This window comes from Gobius niger, assembly GCF_951799975.1.
Source record: "Gobius niger genome assembly, chromosome: 4".
Lineage (NCBI taxonomy): Eukaryota > Metazoa > Chordata > Actinopteri > Gobiiformes > Gobiidae > Gobius > Gobius niger.
Window position 1 is genome coordinate 21,251,818 of NC_136855.1, and position 18,139 is coordinate 21,269,956.

Below are 18,139 nucleotides of genomic sequence, written 5' to 3' on the forward strand. Positions count from 1 at the left end.
AGTCATCCTCTAGACCTGAGTCAGCATCTGCTTCCTAAAACTCACCCTGGATGGATGGACTTTACAAGCCCAATGTTTCACAGAGGGCCTTACACATTTATGACTTCTTATTTGGTTCAGCAGGTGGTGAGCAAATACCTAAAACAAGAGCTTCACTGAAACGGCCTTCTCAAAACCATACATTTGTATGACAGCTGCTCTTACACTGTTTGTCTTATCAAAACAATGTATTGCTCGTCTTGAAATGGCAACATAGTGGTGAAACATGGTTCTCTCCACACAAACCAAATCAGTGCACAATGGTCTTGACAGAAGAGTGAGTTTTCACGTAAATCCAGTTCAAGTAGTGCCTGGATTATCTGAACTCTTCTCTTTGTCTGCAGAAAGTCAACTGTAGTGAATTCACTGGATTTGTTCCTTAGTTGAAATTACATTGAAAAAATGAGGGACTGAAGTCATTCTAAGTCACAACTCAAATATATTTTATATGGCTTCACAGAAAGATTTGCATCTTGGCTTGGTCCAAAACAGGATTATAAATAAAAGTACAGTTTTTGCATGGTACGCAAGACAGAGAAACCATGCACGTCAGAAAGTGACAACGCTGCATTGATAAAGAGCAAATGACATGCACAGACAGGCAGTGGATGCCTAAAGCTTCAGATAAGCAGCTGGACAGGGCAGAGCTGCACATCCAAATCCCACTGAGCCAGCGCTGTCTCTTGAGCCTCTGCACTCTGCAATGGCACAGGCAACAGAGCCAAACCTCTGGAAACAACACATCTCACAATAAACTCACACAAAGCACTGCTCTGATGAGCAGAAGCACCAGCTGAGCTCTGGCAACAGACACCAGGCTCAACACTTATCGTACCTGACAAAATGAGATTCACAATTATGACAGACTTTTCTTAATTTACCTTTAGGTGTACAATCAAAACACAAGGACAAACTGGCTGCTGTTTTTTTTCAGGTGATACTGGAAGTTACTAATGCTTCATTATGAAACAAGAAAAACCCAATCACACCACCACCTCATCAGGTCCCAAGAGAGACTTTCTCTGGCTGTGCCACAGGTTCTTTTGAAGTTATGCACCGGATGACACTGTAATTTGTAGGGCTTGCTCTTCTTTTACTGTAACTGCTACGGCTGATAGCTGATTGATACTATTCAGACAGAAATGCAGCCAGACTTTAGTATTTTGTAAACAAAATACTTTCATCTGCTTAGTAAGATTTTGATCTTACAGAGACTTCTCAATAAAACAGAATAGGAAGAACAACCGAGACTTACAGGAATGATCCTGCACATTCACAGACATACTGTTGATTGTCTATCCATCTATCTTGGTATTAAGGTATTGCTACATATTATTAGGGCATTAGCAATACAAAACAAATTGAGAAATCATAACATTTCAGCTATCGAAATTCATGACTGTGTGTTGGAATAAAACAAAATAGAACTAGAAATAAAATTAGCAATTGCTTCATGTAGTTGGCTGGTTTTGCCTGGTTTTATGAGGGAATGGAGCCTAAGGAAGACTTAACTTGCTATTAACGCATCTGTCAAACTTTGTTAGAGAAAGCAGCCATCAGTACATGTCCCCTGACCCCTCGTGACAACAACAAACATGCGGATAATGCTATCAGCCTAATGGACAAGTGATAGGTCTGCTGTGGTTGACTTAAGCTAAGCAAACAGTGAAAGGCTCGTAGTAGCAGGTGGAGTACATTAGCACCCTTCCCAAATCCACAGAGGTAATAATGATAGGACGCAACACATCCATCCAAACATCATATGGAGCAGGGGCAATTGACCTATGTTAATCTCTATCTTAAGATACATCCCATGGGTGCGTATATAGAGGTTTTGTTGGCAGTGTCTTTATAATGCAGGCCTATGTAACACACTTATGCACGCTTCACTGAATAAGAATAAGGCATTTGTTATTGTTTTGTTTTGTACCAGGGAAGTCAGAAGATTCAGACCCTTATTTGCAGGATGTATAAGAGGAGTCTCCATCAGCCTGTTATATTATAAATGTATGCTATAACTAGGCAAAAGAGAATTAAAGCTACACTGCGTAGAATGTTTATTTTATGACAAATATTTTCAGCATGATTTTGCTGTGAGCGGCTCAGCTCTCCTAAGACGTGACATAACTTTACCGGGAGTGGGTACGTCTTCGGCTCGTTTCCATGGAGATGTCGACTAAAGTCAGCAGTATTTCAGATTTAAACAGGTTAGGTTTCCCATCCAAATCCATTCTTTGATTTCTCACTGCAGAAATAGCATTGTCTGTCGAGCATGTCATTAGGAGCATGTTATGTACTGATGGCAACAGTATAGTCCAAAATGTTACGCAGTGTGCCTTTAAGCACTAACACCAATAACTATTCCAGACCCATTTCGTTGTTTAAAGGGATTGCTCACTTCTCATTATTAACACATGTGTAATATATCCAATTGACATTTTTTACATTGCTGTGGGTGTGACTTAAGGTTTGGATCAGTTATTGATTTTACTGGCTGCGTGCTGAAAACACTAGGTTAGTTAATTCATAGAAAAACACACTTCCTTCTTCCACATAATTTCTCGGGCAGCAGCAGCTTGTGCTGACGTGCTCTTCCGACAGAAACACCGGCCCCACGGCGAAGCCCAGCAGCCACATACCAGCACATTTGTTGACTCCCCAAGTTGCATGCACTGTCACATTACCGGGACGTGGTGAAAAGCGGCCCGGTGTGGATACGCTGTAGCCTATACGGTCAGGGAATCACCGGCACAGCGGGAGCTCAGTGCGCGCCGCCCGCCCCGGCCAAACCCCGCTGTCCTTGTCCACTCTCATCTCCACCAAATCAATGCCTGTCCACTGACACTAGCAGGCCCTTTATCGCGCTCCTCTCCCCGCTGATGCATAGGCAGCACGGCGCTGATTTAAAGAGGAAACCACGCTCGCTTTGTCCGAGCAGTAAATTCATCTCCACACACACAGAGGAGGAACATTTGAGCAGCCGAGCGGCAGAAACCTACCTTTCGGCTCAACGATGTCCCCGAGTAGAAGTAGTAGGCTATTCCTAAGACCCAAAGCACAGCAAAACATAGCAATATCCTCGATTTCCTCCGCATGCTTGCCCCAGATCCAGTCCCAGCGCTCGAGTCTGTGTTGGCGGCTTCCTGTGGGCTAAAGTCTGGCTACGCTACAGCGGCTTGTGCTGTCTGTGCTGTCCGCCCAGAGCGCCTCTCCGTGCGGCTTCAGCTGTCTCCAACACTCGGTCCGGATCGCGAAAGGAGCAGGAAGCAGCGAGCCAACATCAGCGGGGTTAGAGGGCAAAGGCTAGCCGCCTCTAATCCAATCAAACAGCGGCTCAGGCAGCGCTGGAGGAGGGCCGGAGTTGGCGAGATGGCAGCGAGTTGAGCGGTGGCTGCGCGCTGTAGCCGTGCGTGTGGAGAGGGTGGGGAGAGTCCTGGAGGAAATGACTGTTGAGAAATGTTTGCGATGTGGGATGATCCGAGACCAACAAAATCCATGATCACCGAGCTACATGATTTTTTAATGTTTTCTGATATTCACCACTAGAGGCGCCACGTGTTTACATTCTGTAGATATTCTCCATCAATGGATCTACACTGGGGGTGCACGATATTGAAGTAGGATAACTCGATACGATATGGCTGTGCAATATTGTGATAACGATATTTCACTACACCCTTTCCACACGATATGTTCCATTACATAAATATATTTTCCAGCAAATTCGATTCATTTAGTCAGATGAAGACTTTAGTGATGTTGCGATGTATTGTGGCTTTTTGCAATACTGATATTGCATCACCTAATATATATTTTGTGAAATATTGTGCATCCCTAATCTACACACACACAGCTGATAGATTTTACATAATCATTAGCAAAATGTAGGGTATTTTTAGTTAGCTCATCAGTGTTAATTTTGACAACATATTTTAATTTAGTTTTAGTCTTAGTCTTTTGACGAAAATGTAATTTGATTTTAGTCTATAATTTAAGACGAATTTAGTCGACTTTGCATTGATAATATTTATTATAATCATATTTAATCTTGTTCCTCTGCTTCATGGAGCTGCTCCACATGAACAAAGCTCAGAGCTGATCCTTTGGCAGTGAATTTACATGTTATGAGGCTCTTTCAGACGGTCAATAGAAGTTTGGATGATTTTAGTCTCTCCCTTTCATTTTTATTTAGTCTTATTTTAGTCGACTAAAATATCTTAGTATTTTAGTCATAGTTTTAGTCTCATGAAAAACTTTTAATTTAGTTTTAGTCCAATTTTAGTCGTCAAAAATAACACTGACTAAAATTAAGACTAAATATTTTAGTCGACGAAATTAACACTGTAGCTCATACTTTACTATAGCTACTACAAGCGTTTTTGTTTTATTTCTGTTACACATCTGCTGTAGATCTACGAAGGCGCAAACTTTCTTCAAACAAACTTTATTGTTTATGGTCCTGTGTTACAAATCATCGACCTGAGAACATTATGACATACAAGAGTGTACTACTTTGTACTGTGCATTTTACTGGATGTACATTATCGGCTAATGTACCTTCTTTCCAGGTCCAAATTCAGGTCCTGTTTGCTTTTCCTTAAAACAAGTCTCTCACTCCAACATTTACACAGTGTAGATTCTATCAAGACATTTCATTCATCCGTCCAGAGAATGTCCCAGAGGATTTAAATGTGAACACACACACATTTATCCCCTTCCACATTGATTATAGCATGTTGATGTTGCCTGCAGTAATGTTAGATCAGAGCACGGGTGGACGAAAGCCAAACTGAAGGAGTGAAATGGTGGGAAGGTTTTTGAAAAAGAAGAAAGAAAGAAGAGCAAATTAAGAAGTACGGGACTGAGGCCACAAACCACCAAATTTACAGGCAAGGAAGTAAACACTGTCATACATTTCAATGTAATACTGAATATACACAATCGTAAAAAAGCCTACTTTGAATAACTAAATGTAAATTACAATATTATGCCATTCACTAAATCCATATTGAGTTACTGCATCCAAATCACTTTTACTGATCCTTACTCCATTTGAGTTAATACATGATACTACAATAGTGAAATAGTACACCTCTGTAATTCTCCGAGTACAGATTGCATTGATTCTTCTCCAACAAACATAAAGCATCACAGTTCACACAGTGTACTTCTCCTCTCCTTGTCTCTGTGCTTTGTGGTAGTGAGTGTAGCTGCTGTACAGATCATTGAACACCTCTCGGACTCCTGCCTGCAGCCCAGCCATCAGAAACTTGATATCCGGCTCTAAACATAGGTCCAGTATCATATAGATGCCCTCGGTCAGGTGCAGCTTAACGTCTGGTCGCAGGGTAACCTTTAACAGAATGATCAAGAAGAGACAATTATTCACTGAAATGGTGAGAGCTATGAAAGATTGTAAGTCTGCAACAACTAATGAGTACTAGTCAATAAATATAAATATTTAAAAACATTTATACACATTTTATAGATCCTTGCATAGGATTTATAACAAAATGCATTTTGTGATTATGAATGATAAAGAGGTTCTTAATCGTCTTTCTTTCCACATGAATCTAGTTAAAATCTGATAATGCATATTGAAATAGAAATTTAAATAATCTTTTCACAGGTTTACTGATCCAAAACTAACAGCTGACTAGTCGACTCCCAAAATAATCATTAGGTGCAGCCCTAAATGAGTGTACAGTGGCTTTATTGAATGAAGCTGGAGATGGGTCGCTGTAAGACTGCCAGACATTATTAAAAACATACAGTATGCCACATACATTTTCCCGACCAAAAGCTTTTTGATTTACTTTCCTCAGAATTAATAAAAAGCCAAATACAGGGGCCAGAGATAGAATATATACAATATTTACAACCACCCCCGCAATTTTTGATCCATAAAAAAAATCCCCAACCTATAACAGTTCAAGCAAAGATTTTATTTGCTATTAAACATATTTTAAGCTCTTTTTTCTAAATACTGTCATTCGGCTGCTCATGAACTGAATCTCAGTAAGCCAAATCAGCATTGTCAGTACGCAATGTGTGGTAATGTTCCGGTCAAAGTTCACAACCACCCACGGGGTCAACAATGCCCATTAAAACTTACTATCATAGTAGAAAAAAACGGCTATTTAGTGACTATTACATCAGTTAAAGTGGTTTTACTGCAATATGCAGGTTTGCATTCATTCTCCATTGCAGTTCAACTGTCCACGGGCTTAATCAGTCTATGGAAGAGTTTCGCTCTACTCACGAGTACAATAAAGGAACCTCACACCTTTGTATATGGAGCCACCATACGTACTCATCACATTTCCTACTGTAAGAAAAGATCCAGAACGTTGTGACACAAATGGATTAAATTAGTAAATTTGACTTAGATAGCTAACTAGTAATGCTATTTGTAACAGATACGTCTATACTTAATACAACTGTTTTTTTATTTATTTATTGCTTTAGCAAGGGCCACAAGTTATTTTTCTCTTCCCAGTAACACTGTGTCCCCGTTTCTGACAGAATTCTTTTAAAACACCGATTTTCAACGCTCGAAATATTCAATGTTTGTGTCACACTCGGTCATGAACAGTTTGGGATACGATCTGGGTAGTCCTGACCTTTAACCAGGACCAGCATGCTTTGCGCTCGGTGAGATGCCGCTTATAATCACTGAATTTTCAGGCTTTTTAGCCGTAAAACTTGATATTGAGCTGATTAATTATGATTGCACCTCCATAATTTGGACTTGGAGTCAAAGTGCTCCATGTGGCATCAGCCTCTCATGCATGAGCCCAGTGGGTCACACCCAGTTAAATGTGCATTCATTTCTTAGGTAATTGTAGCAGCCTGAAGAAAGCAAAACACAAACTGAGCTTTAACTTCTAATAAAAACGTCAGGGTGAAGAATGAGGGGTGACAATTCAATAACTAATCAGAGCTGGGGCAGAGCTCAAACCAGCGGCCGCGCCAGACATTTGTCCAAGGAGGGGCTTAGGGGTGTTGAAGTCTTTCTTGGGGGTGCTTACAAAACATGCGTGCATCCGCAAATGCATAATTTGCCCTTCACAATGAATGGAACAGCGCTGTGTGAGCTGCAAAGGCGTCGGGAGCCGTAGAGCATGGAGTAGCAGGACACACTCTGGACCTGCCTTTAAAGGAATAGGCCACCGTTTTTACATACTAAGATATGTTCTTACCTCACTTTAGACGTGTTAATATATCCCCGTCTGGTCTTTGTCCGTGCGCTCTGTCACGCAAACGGAACACATACGCAGCCTCTCCCACATGTTACATAGCTCCGAAAAAGCTCACGATAGAAGCTACCAAGCTCTTCCACGTGTTCCCTATTTAAATAAAGTTACGTGAAGTGTTTTCATGCGAAGTATATTTACACAGAAATGTAGCATGTCGATTTTATAAGCAAATAAAAAGGGGGACTATATTGTGAGGCGTAATGATACGAGCAGTAAAATGTCCGCGCAGTAACTCCTAAAGGTTATTGACGGAAGTGAGCGGGGGAAGTCTTTAGGAGTTACTACGCGGACGCTGTGCTCCTCGTATCATTACGCCTCACAATATAGTCCCCCTTTTTATTTGCTTATAAAATCGACATGCTACATTTCTGGGTAAATATACTTCGCATGAAAACACTTCACGTAACTTTATTTAAATAGGGAACACGTGGAAGAGCTTGGTAGCTTCTATCGTGAGCTTTTTCGGAGCTATGTGACATGTGGGAGAGGCTGCGTATGTGCTCCGTTTGCGTGACAGAGCGCGCGGACAAAGACCAGACGGGGATATATTAACACGTCTAAAGTGAGGTAAGAACATATCTTAGTATGTAAAAACGGTGGCCTATTCCTTTAACTCCAGCACGCACCGAGGAGCCTCTGTGGGATGGCTTTATGTCAACCCCGGGAGGACGTGTGGCAAGAGGAGGTTGTGGTCAATGTGCTGATAATTAAGCGGATGACCACGACTTTAGAAGGGCAACAGGTTCATGAGTTAAGTGAAGTTTTTACCAATAATGTGTGCGTAATTTCCTAGTCCAGATTGGCTAACCGCTGGAGGACTCGTCTGTTCTTGTTGTTTGAGTTCAGCCGCGCTGCCAGCGCACATGACGCTGTATTCAAAGTGCATGATAATAACCACTGATTTCTGTTCAGAGCTAGCCTGGGAGTATCTATGCTGCTTCGAATAATTTCAAACTTCACAGCAGCCTGGGGACCATGGCCGAAATCTTTGCATGGATTTGGGAACCAATCACAGAACGAGGACGGACGGCAAGAGGATGACGCACTAGTCATATGTAAGCTTGTAGTTTGTTTACGGACAAATATTAATAAAAGTTCCAACATGACAGCTGCAGCCACGACAGCATCTTTTGATCAAGCTTTAGACCGTGTTCTAAATAGTTTAGCTCGAAAGTTTACAGCAGGTGCATCATACGTCATTGGATACGATGATACGATTGGATATGGCTACGTGCAGACGCATATGATAGACATTTGTAGCGCCCAATAAACGTCTATGGACAATCGTAAACCACACCTCTGAGAAATGAGAAAATTAATTGGTGGTCCCCAGACAAAATAGAACTTGTGATATTTTGTCTGGTGATAGCCAGGCGAGTTCAGAGCCAGGGGAGCAGAGTCTGTACTTAACAACATCAGCCCGAACTTCAGCTCATTGATCAAATTCAGTGAACAACTGTAATAATGATTCTGGAGTCAGGCTCAGCTCGACTCCTGCTGTCGCTGACTGGCCCAATGGGCCTCGGACAATGCCCAGTCCTTTTTGAATTTTTTTCCTGGATAATTTATACACATAAGTGTGAAAGATCAGCAAAAAATCTGATTATATCAATATCAGATTGTGTACATCAGTTTATGCCGTTTACATGTTACTTAATCCCAGAAATCAGATCATCATCAGATATTTGGTCCACATGTAAACGTAATAAAAGGAGGAAGTTATTTAAAAAGCATCCTCGTCTAATGTTAAGACAGGTCAATGACTTCTCATTGATAGAGACGTCTTATAGAGACTATAATAATACTGTATACAAGCCGTTTTAGAGGGTTTGAATGTGAGAATCATTGACTTTTTTTTTCTCATAAGCAGCAGTCGTCTGGTTCCTTAGACACTTCTCTCTCTCTGGTGGTAATTTCTTTGGAAAATGCTGAGTCAAGTTGGACTCATCTTAAAAACGCATGGTGAGTGAGAAGAGCTGTATTCACAAACCAGACATTACTCACTGTTTTAAGGGAACATGGAGCCAACGTCCATAGAGTCATTGAGATTGATACGTTGCATAATACAATGTAATCTGAGCAAAAATACATTGTCTTTACTGTCACATTGTGGGGGGTTTGTACTTTATATCACTTTGGAGATGAATTATAATAAATTTAGCAGTCGTCACTGTGTTGCAACAACTGACCGAAAGTCTGCTTCTACTGAAGGACAAAACAAATTGAAATCCACACTGAGGAAAGAATATCAGATGTAGGGCGTTTGACACAACAGCATTGGAATAAAGAGAAAGATAAGAACACTTCCTGAACCCTGTATGTGTGTAAACACTTTACCTTCTGCAGCTCTGTGACATACTGAGCCACTATGAACGCGGATAGTGTGGTGAAGTCCTCCGATGTGCCAGCGATGTGTGAGTACATTCTCTCAACCAGCATCGCACACCGCAGATAGACGGCACTGTCTGGACCTAAACAAACAACATTATAGGAAAATTAAAGGCCTCGTCCTACCTCTGAGGACATCACTGAAGCTAAATTATAGACAACGTCCCACTGTTAAGTTGTTTGGGTGTCATAGCATCTTACCAGAGTCAATTATGAGTATGTAACACCTTGATAGCAGCTCTACTTGCGCCAGATCAATTAGTAGACTGTGTGTGTCCTGTTTCTACGTAATTACCATGTAATTGCACTTCTCAGTGATCATGCCATTTCCAGCCAATTACCATGCTATTCTGCTCCTGTTCATTACTCTAACGCGAAAGAAACAAAAAACAAAGTACCTGTGTCCCCGTCTTTCCGTTGTTTACCTTCCTGCATGATTGAAGCCACCAGGCGGTAGAACACATTCAGAAAGGAAGGAGCAGCCTTGAGCATCACCTGGAGAAGTATAAACCATGAAACATCACAAACACAAATAAATCAATGCAGATTTCAGCCTCATTAAAAGGTTCCAGCGTTTTGAAAATATAAAAAGGCATATATGTGGAAATGCTCCAATTACCAATTATTAGCTCCGTTCTCAAATGAAATGTTTTAAAATGAAAACAAATAAACGAGCAACTGATGTCACCAGACGCAGTTGGAACTTGGAGACCTTTAATAGTTTCCATCAATTCAACCTGTGCTCATGCCAACCTCTGCTCAAAGCCAGCTCCTTAAGAATTTCTGTTCCTGCTTTGAGTGCCGAGTTCCATTTTACTCCCGAGAGCTTATCAGTTTATTACAGATGTCTTACTACTCTCTTCTCCTCAGTTAATGTAATCCTCTCCTGAGAATTGGCTTTCTGTAATCCGTGCAGCGTTTTTTGCCCCCCCTCCTCACAGACATCTGATAACATTTAGATGTTTCCTGCCCCGCTGGATTCATTACAGCGGTTTCACTTCTCTCACATTGTCACAGTCTTTCAAAACAAACGTCAGAACAAGATCATGACACAGAACCTAATCAAATCAATCCTGAAAGCAAGAGTCATCGGAAAACTTACATCAGATGTCAAATATGGCACAATTTGAATGTTTGTTTATGGTGACTTACATTATAGCAATAATAATACCAATGAACTAAGCCAAAAGAGTCAGCAGTTATATGAAGTAGTTACACTTTACTTTAAAGGCCAGAAATATATGGTAATATGGACGGACATAGCTGGGTAACTAAGGATAATGCATTTTTCAACCTTTACTTACCATGTCTCCTGGTAATTTACCATCTTTGTACTACGTCAGATTTAAGGAATGATCAAATAAATTAGATTAGTGCGTCCTGTTCCCATCTAATTACTATATTCTTTCACTTGTAGGTGCCATTATCATGCCATTACTGTGCTGTAAAGGTGCCACCCTTGAAGTTTACATCATTTGGCACCACAGTTAACAGCCGAAAATGTACTACGACACTAAACTATTTCCCTAACGTTTCTTGTTGAACTTCCTGACAGACAAAAGTAGTTCTGCCTTAGTGACCATACAAAAAGGGGAAATAACTAACTAACCAACTAACTAACTAACTGACTGCAGTAATGGCAATATGTAATGACAAATAGATCTGAGTCTGGTGAACCTGTCTGGGCTCTAAGAAATCAAACATGAATGAATGAAACATAATGAGGTTAAAGGTGCATTATGCAACTTTTTATGTGAAAATTAAGTTGACATTTGCGCGTATTTTACTTTCACGGTGGTTTCTACAATGCACTACGATCAATTGTTTTGTAGGTTTTCTGGTGAGAGGTATTGTGGAACATCTTAGAGACCACCGTGACCAAAAGTAAAGGCACCATACTGACGACTCATACAGCCGCTGGTCACAACAAGGTAAAATACGCACTTAATTTTCACATAAAAAAGTTGCATAATGCACCTTTAAGAAGAGAGAAAAAGGGCCATTTGTGTGTCTTTAAAATACCTGTGGATGACACTTGATGATGGCAAACAATGCTTCGTGAATCGCTATGAAAGTTGCCTCGTACACGGCGGGGGTCAGACGATCGAGGGGTACACACTGAAGAGCTCCCAGGACCATAGTCACATGATGCGGGTTGGCGATTACCCCCTCTCCCTGTCGCAACAAAGTTGTGACTGCTGCCGTCACGGGAACAGTGAAGGGGAGGTTCAAAGTAACGTCCTGACTGGAGGCATTTACCAAAAACTGTAACATATAAAAGACAATCAGGACAGTGGTTGTTATTCGGCTGTAGAATCATTCCAAGCAGCTGTGGTTCCAGCAGAGATTCCAGTTTCTTTCTTTTTTTTCGAGAGAAAAAAGTCACACCCAATCTGAGCAACAAAGTCTTTTGGCTAACACAGTATATTGAAAGAAATATGAAAGCTACATTGGAGGGATTTATGGGGCATGGCTTGGATAGCTTTCTTGGTACTACAGGGTTTGTGTTCCAACTCATAAACAGTCACTGCTTTGTTCATGTAAATCTAACCATTGATCGTCTGTCTTTTTTTGCTTTGACCACTTTTTCGGTGCTGTGGCCACAGCTTTCGTTTTTATTTGCATTTTGTTTAAACTTTACACCGTTCAATTGTGCCAAGATGCATCAATAGAATAGTGTTATCCTGATGTCTGTATTTCTATTCACTAGATGTAAATGTGTATGACTATTTATTGCGACTTGCATAAATACACTCTTTGTACATGATGAAAATTATGTAAATATAAAACTCTGCACCAGAGACAAACTATTTTTGTCACTACATTTTGTAAAAAAGATTTGCCTGTATTCTGACTGGCCTGCTGCTGTCATATGACAAGCCAATCAGTCCACATAAAAACAGGTGCATCTGTGGCACACGTTGTCTGATGAAGACGCCCGAAACGTCACCTAGATGTAACCAACAATAAACTTGTTTTTGCTTGGGAGCAAAGTAAGCTGTGCAGACCTTGTTTCTTGTTTTTGAGTAGCTTTCTTACCATCATTGAGGATATGATCTGGGGTGCAATCAGCCACAACGAATTAAAGCAGGCCTCAGGTAATGGACAACAAACCAGCAGCTTGATGATAATAACTGTAGTAAGAACTTCCTGAAAAGATAAATTAAAGTGTAAAAAGTTAGTTAACAAATACAGCTGAATTACATCTTTGCAGGATTTAGTATAAATGTATATATTTTTTCACCCTGTAGTTTCCAGATCTCAGTTTTCCAGTATCCAGTCCATCCTTGATCATCAACAACAAAAGGTTGAATCGTTCAGAGGTGCAGTTCTCCGCTAGGTGGCAGAGCAGCGTTTGCAGAACAGACTCCAGTTCAGCCAGCTCACTTAGGCTTAGCCAATGTGCTAAAATCAAAACAGGTCAAGTGGGACATTCAGGAACAATATGAAATGTTATCAATGCAAAACTGTATCTCTACCTGTCAGCAACATCTGCAGACTGTGAAGTATTGTCGTAAAGAGGTCATCCAAATCTTTTCTCCCAGTATTGTCCTGATTTTCTGACGTCTTTTCAGCTGCAGAGTAAAACGTGGACAGGAAACTGATAGATGACACTAAAAACTCTATGGGCCTTGGGGCAGAGTTGATTTCTTTGAGGATCTGTTGGCTCGAACGGCGGTAAAGAGCCATATGACTGATGGACTGGCCCTGTTTGTCTTCCTTTATTGAGAATAAGGACAGTTCACTTTGTAGCATGACAGTAACCACCTCAATCACAAAGGCTTGACTTATAACTGTGGACTTCTGTAAAGCAGCGTGGGGCTTTAGGACCGACTCAACAGCTAATCCGAGCATTGCTGTGGTCTGTGTGAGTATTTGAGTGAGCAGTTCGTCCAGGGATTTACCCTTTCCCAGATTGGATGTTAATGTCTTAGAAAAAGTACTTAGAGCAGCAAGCAAAATATGAGTTGTGAGCATCGAGGCACTGACGTTTGCCGTGTCTTCAGTACTGGCTGCTTCTGTCAGCTTCTCGCTCAATTCTTTACTGCAAAGGTAGGAAGCAAACTGGCTCAGGTTGAGGCGGACACTGCTGCTCCTTGTGATGATCAACTGGACTAAACATTTGATAAAGGCCTGCATTCCCCTGACCAAATCTAACCAATCAGGATGCTCTGTAGGGGTTATCCTGTGGCGCAGGATACTAGCCACTGCAGCCTGCAGCAAAGTGCCACCATGAATTGACTTCAAAACGTGTGGAAAGTTTGCACCCTCCAAGAGACAATTCAAAATCTGGAGAAGCTTTTTAAACAACTTGGAACAGCTGGCGTCATCACTACCATCCATACGTTTTTCTTGACACGATGAGAGCATGAAGAAGAGGACAAGGAAACAAGTGGACAAATCCTCAGAACTCATGCCGTCTGTGTTTATGATTTCTACTATTTGGAGCAGATTCATTATGTCATGTGTTTCTGTTTTGCTAAGCCCCACACATGCTTCTCCATCCGTTATAGATGCCAGTATGCCCTCAACAACAATCTCCTTTTGTATCCCGGCAGAATTTTGGAAAATGGCGACATCATTTGGTTTCTGAGCAGCATTAAGAACTCCGGCGAGACTTTGTAAAAGAAACTGAACCGTGGCTGAAAAGACAGACTGTAATTCAGGAAAGATCTGGCTTTTAAGGACCTGTGATGAACTCAGAGCGATGGTCAGACTGTTGGGCTGTGCATTCTTGTCTTGTGAGGGTCTGTTGAGCAGTGAACCAACAAGAACTTTGGCAATGCATTGTGCATCTTTCTCACCAAGATAGGGCAAGATCAGGGGCATGTTTGAAGTGACAAGATACCAGTGTGCCACAAGGTAGGAGCTGCCATTCACATTGTTCATCTGTCCATCCCATTTCTGATCTGAATGGATTAACTTCTCAATATCTTCTTCAGCAGCAATGAAGTGGGCTGCTTGGTTTAAAACTGCTGTAGTATTCAAGTTGGCGAGCATTGAGGGGTTAGACAACAGTTTCTTCATCTGTTGTAATAAAATATGTCTCTGGAGCAAAGCGCTCAGTGGATTACTCACAACTGACTGAGGAGAACTCCCCCCTGAAACAAGACTTTTAATGCACTCCATTGTAGAACCAGAGGATGTTTGGTCTTCAGTCTCATTTACTTGATGGACAAGGTCTGGAGATGTATATTTGCTGCAGTGGATACTGAAGAGGCTGTCGATCTCCACCCATGTGTATTTCAGGAGAGCTGCCTTTAATGCATCCTGTTTGATCAGAGTATGCATTTCTGCGTCTACAACATTTGGTCCCTTTATTACCTTCTTTGGCGCGTTTTCAAATGATGTTTTGGTTTGCATGTCAAGCTCGGTTAAAACTTGTTGCAACTCCTTAACGACTACATGCATCGTTTCCATAAATCTTTGACATTGTCTAACCAAAGGAATCGGGGAACCATTGTCCAGTGTCTTTAAACTAAATAAAACTGAATGAAGAAGTTCGCTCAATGACAACATTTTCACGGATGAGTCTGGATTAAAAGTCACCTCATGATCAATGCTCATTTCATCCACCACTGTTTGAGGCCTAAACTGGGGAATGTGTGTTTTGAAGCTTTGCAGAACTAACGAGCAGATCTCTACTGTTTGAGAAGGTGGCGTGTCCAGCAGACATGTCCTGAGTGAGGCAGCAACCTCCTGGGACAGAAGGGGAGGTCGAGGCTGGTCTAGAGTGGTCTCGCTTATTACAGAGAGGAGATCAGTGAAGAATTTGGGCAACTGGCGAAGCTTGGTGTAGGTTTGAAGAAGACTACACATTGTAACCTGAAAAAAAAAATAAAAAAAAAACATGTGCCAATTAAACAACAGAAGGAAACATTTGTATTGTGAGTTATAAACTGGTAAAAATAGGTAGGATTGCGACCAGAGTCGTAGCTGACAATCTTCAAAATAATCCTTACATTTATCCCAAACGACAAACTCATTGTACCTGTTTGGCTCGTTGCACTCTTGAGTCCACGCAGTCCACATTGACCCAGGCCAATGATAATACCTGCTCCAGGTCGGGCTCAAGAATCAGATGATTCAGACAAAACAAAGTCTTCAAACAACGGTACCAAGCCGGAATACTGTAAATAAAAAAATAATTATTTAAAGAATAATTATCATCAATTATAATTATTTTTCATACGCAAGCGTAATATTTTTGTACCTTGGCTGAGCCTGCTTGAGAAGTATTTCTGCCACAGCTCTGTAAAACTTCAGTTGAACCTCTCCATGTCGAATCCTATCTGCGGCTACATTGTAGATATCGCCCAAAAGAGCATTGTTTAAAAGAGACTCTACAGAAAGTAGGGCTAGACTCCAGCTCTCTGGGTCACAGGGGATACTTTGCAGAGATGGACACTTCGGAGTGTCTTCATTTTTACTAAAAAGCTTCTGAAAGTCAAGACCCACATCCAAGGCCCCGGACAAACTGGCAAGAAAATAGAAACACAGCATCCCTTGTTCTTCATTCCTTGCTCCTTTCCCCGCCCCATAGCTTTCCAGAAATAGTTTGAACAGCACCGACACAGTGCTGGACTTAACAGCATAATAAAGCGGTGGCTCACAGATGCTCTGAGGACTCAATTTACTGAGTATAACACAAGAAGGCTTTAAGGGGCCTTTTGCTCCTCCTGAACTACGCTTCCCAGGATCCATCTTAGTGAGTTCTTCTTGGTACAGGGACATTTGCTCCGGTGGAAAAAGAGCCGACTGGAGGATTGTGTCTGTCTTGGTCCGGATGTCTCTGCTCATCTGCTGTGACATTGGAAGCTGAGCATCTGAGGAAAGCCAATACCTTAGGAAGATCATGGGCTGGAAGAGCTGGTTCGTCACCAAAGTAAAAACTCTGTTAGGGTTAGTTTGCTGTCGCTGAACTGACAAGTAACATGTCAATGCGTGAAGCAAAACTTCAAATAATTTAGTTGAAGCCAAAATGTCTGTGGATTTGGAGTTATTTGTACAACTGTCTGGTTGAAGATCATTATGACCTGTATCACAGAGCGGTTCACTAAAACTAGTGTCCATTTCTGATTCATGATCAGACTTGCTGTGCAGAGTCGACTTTGGTGAATCTGCAAGCTGCTTTAAGTGTTGACATGTCAGCGATACGAGTCTGGCCAGTAGAGAAACCATCAGCTCATACTTGGTGGTGAACACGGAGGAGAGGGCAGGAGCAGATAAGATCCCCTGACATACACTTAGCAGTGTGGACAGACCCACAGCTGCCACTGCCCCAGACTGTTCATGATCCTGAAGACGATCAAGCAGCAGCTGGAAACAAATGCAATAAATCAATTCTCACAGTACATGCACTTGCATTACTATCCAACGCTGTTAGCTTCACATCTTCTGGAGAGAGGTAGGTTACTGTGTAAATGCACCATACCTGTGCCATGTTGAGTCTCAGACTGACAGATTTCCCCAGCTTCAGAAAAGAGTGAAGTTTTCTGCTGTGAAGTAGGTCATCAAAGTAACACCATAAACCTTCCAACACATTCTGGGGAAACTCCACTTTCTTATTATACCAGCCAGTCAGAGCATGAGAGCACCAATCCAAAAGGACCTGTAAATTACAACATGTCTTTGCATCGCTGGAGGACAGTATATGTGTGAGACAATAAAATATTACCTGCTCTTTGTTGGGCAACAGACACTGGGAAGAAATCCAGGCAAACCGTGCAAGCTTTATCTTATCCTCCCACGGAGTCTGAGGACTCTTCAGCTTCAAGTGTATTCCCGAATAAATGGCAGCCATTGCTCCAGTTCAAGCAAAGGCTTCGTGATAATAAATTAAAAAACAATGTAAATGGTTAATCAGGCAAATATACAATGTTTGACGCAAGAATACATTTACATGTCAAAATTAAACAGAAGAAAACGTGATTAGTGTTTGCAAAGAGCAATATCGTGATCTTGCACAGATATATTGAAAAACACTAGTGTGGTCGGCTGTCATCAGTGGTGCCCATGATGTTGGTGCCATAAAAACTTTAGCTTATGGCTAAAACATTAGCTTTTAACGCTTGAAAACGGGAGAAAGGGTATAGTTTTACAGCTTGCCTTTACTACAGATTCCACTTTCATATGTGAATATACTCTGTAACACAGAACCTACTACTGAACAAAAAAACACGACTTTTACCTGCACGTGTGCCTTGTTATTTCACACGGATGATGAACTTTCAACTTTCACCCTGTGGAGCCAGACAAAAGTAGACAATTGTCGATACCAGAAGTCGAAGAGGGATTGTCCAATGTGTTGGGTCTCTTAAACCCTAACTGAGAAATGCATGTATTTCGTATTTGAATCAGCAACACTTTGTTCAGTTTTATTAAATTATAACATTGTAACATTTTAATCCAGCGGAGATCAGACGATCTGAGTGCGATTGCTCTGGCCTGTG

At 41.4% G+C, this 18,139-nt stretch overlaps 2 protein-coding genes across 2 annotated transcripts in view; both read right to left on the reverse strand.

Moving 5' to 3' along the window:
* Positions 1-3,557, reverse strand: part of galnt2 (UDP-N-acetyl-alpha-D-galactosamine:polypeptide N-acetylgalactosaminyltransferase 2) — a 36,860-nt gene extending 33,303 nt beyond the window's left edge. Inside the window, exon 1 of the mRNA XM_079554566.1 lies at positions 3,039-3,557. Coding sequence (XP_079410692.1) covers positions 3,039-3,134 — 96 coding nt within the window. The 5' untranslated portion in view covers positions 3,135-3,557. The remainder of the gene's footprint in view (positions 1-3,038) is intronic.
* A 1,311-nt stretch (positions 3,558-4,868) lies between these two features.
* urb2 (URB2 ribosome biogenesis homolog) lies at positions 4,869-17,928 on the reverse strand. Its single transcript, XM_079555848.1, has 12 exons — positions 17,878-17,928; positions 17,365-17,510; positions 17,122-17,298; positions 15,901-17,006; positions 15,679-15,817; positions 13,166-15,512; positions 12,931-13,091; positions 12,726-12,836; positions 11,709-11,951; positions 10,085-10,181; positions 9,636-9,769; positions 4,869-5,392 (listed from the first exon to the last, which is right to left on the reverse strand). Exons 2-12 carry the CDS (start codon positions 17,488-17,490, stop codon positions 5,195-5,197), a joined length of 4,839 nt encoding a protein of 1,612 aa, XP_079411974.1. The 5' UTR covers positions 17,491-17,510; positions 17,878-17,928; the 3' UTR covers positions 4,869-5,194.
* Positions 17,929-18,139: the final 211 nt, after the last annotated feature.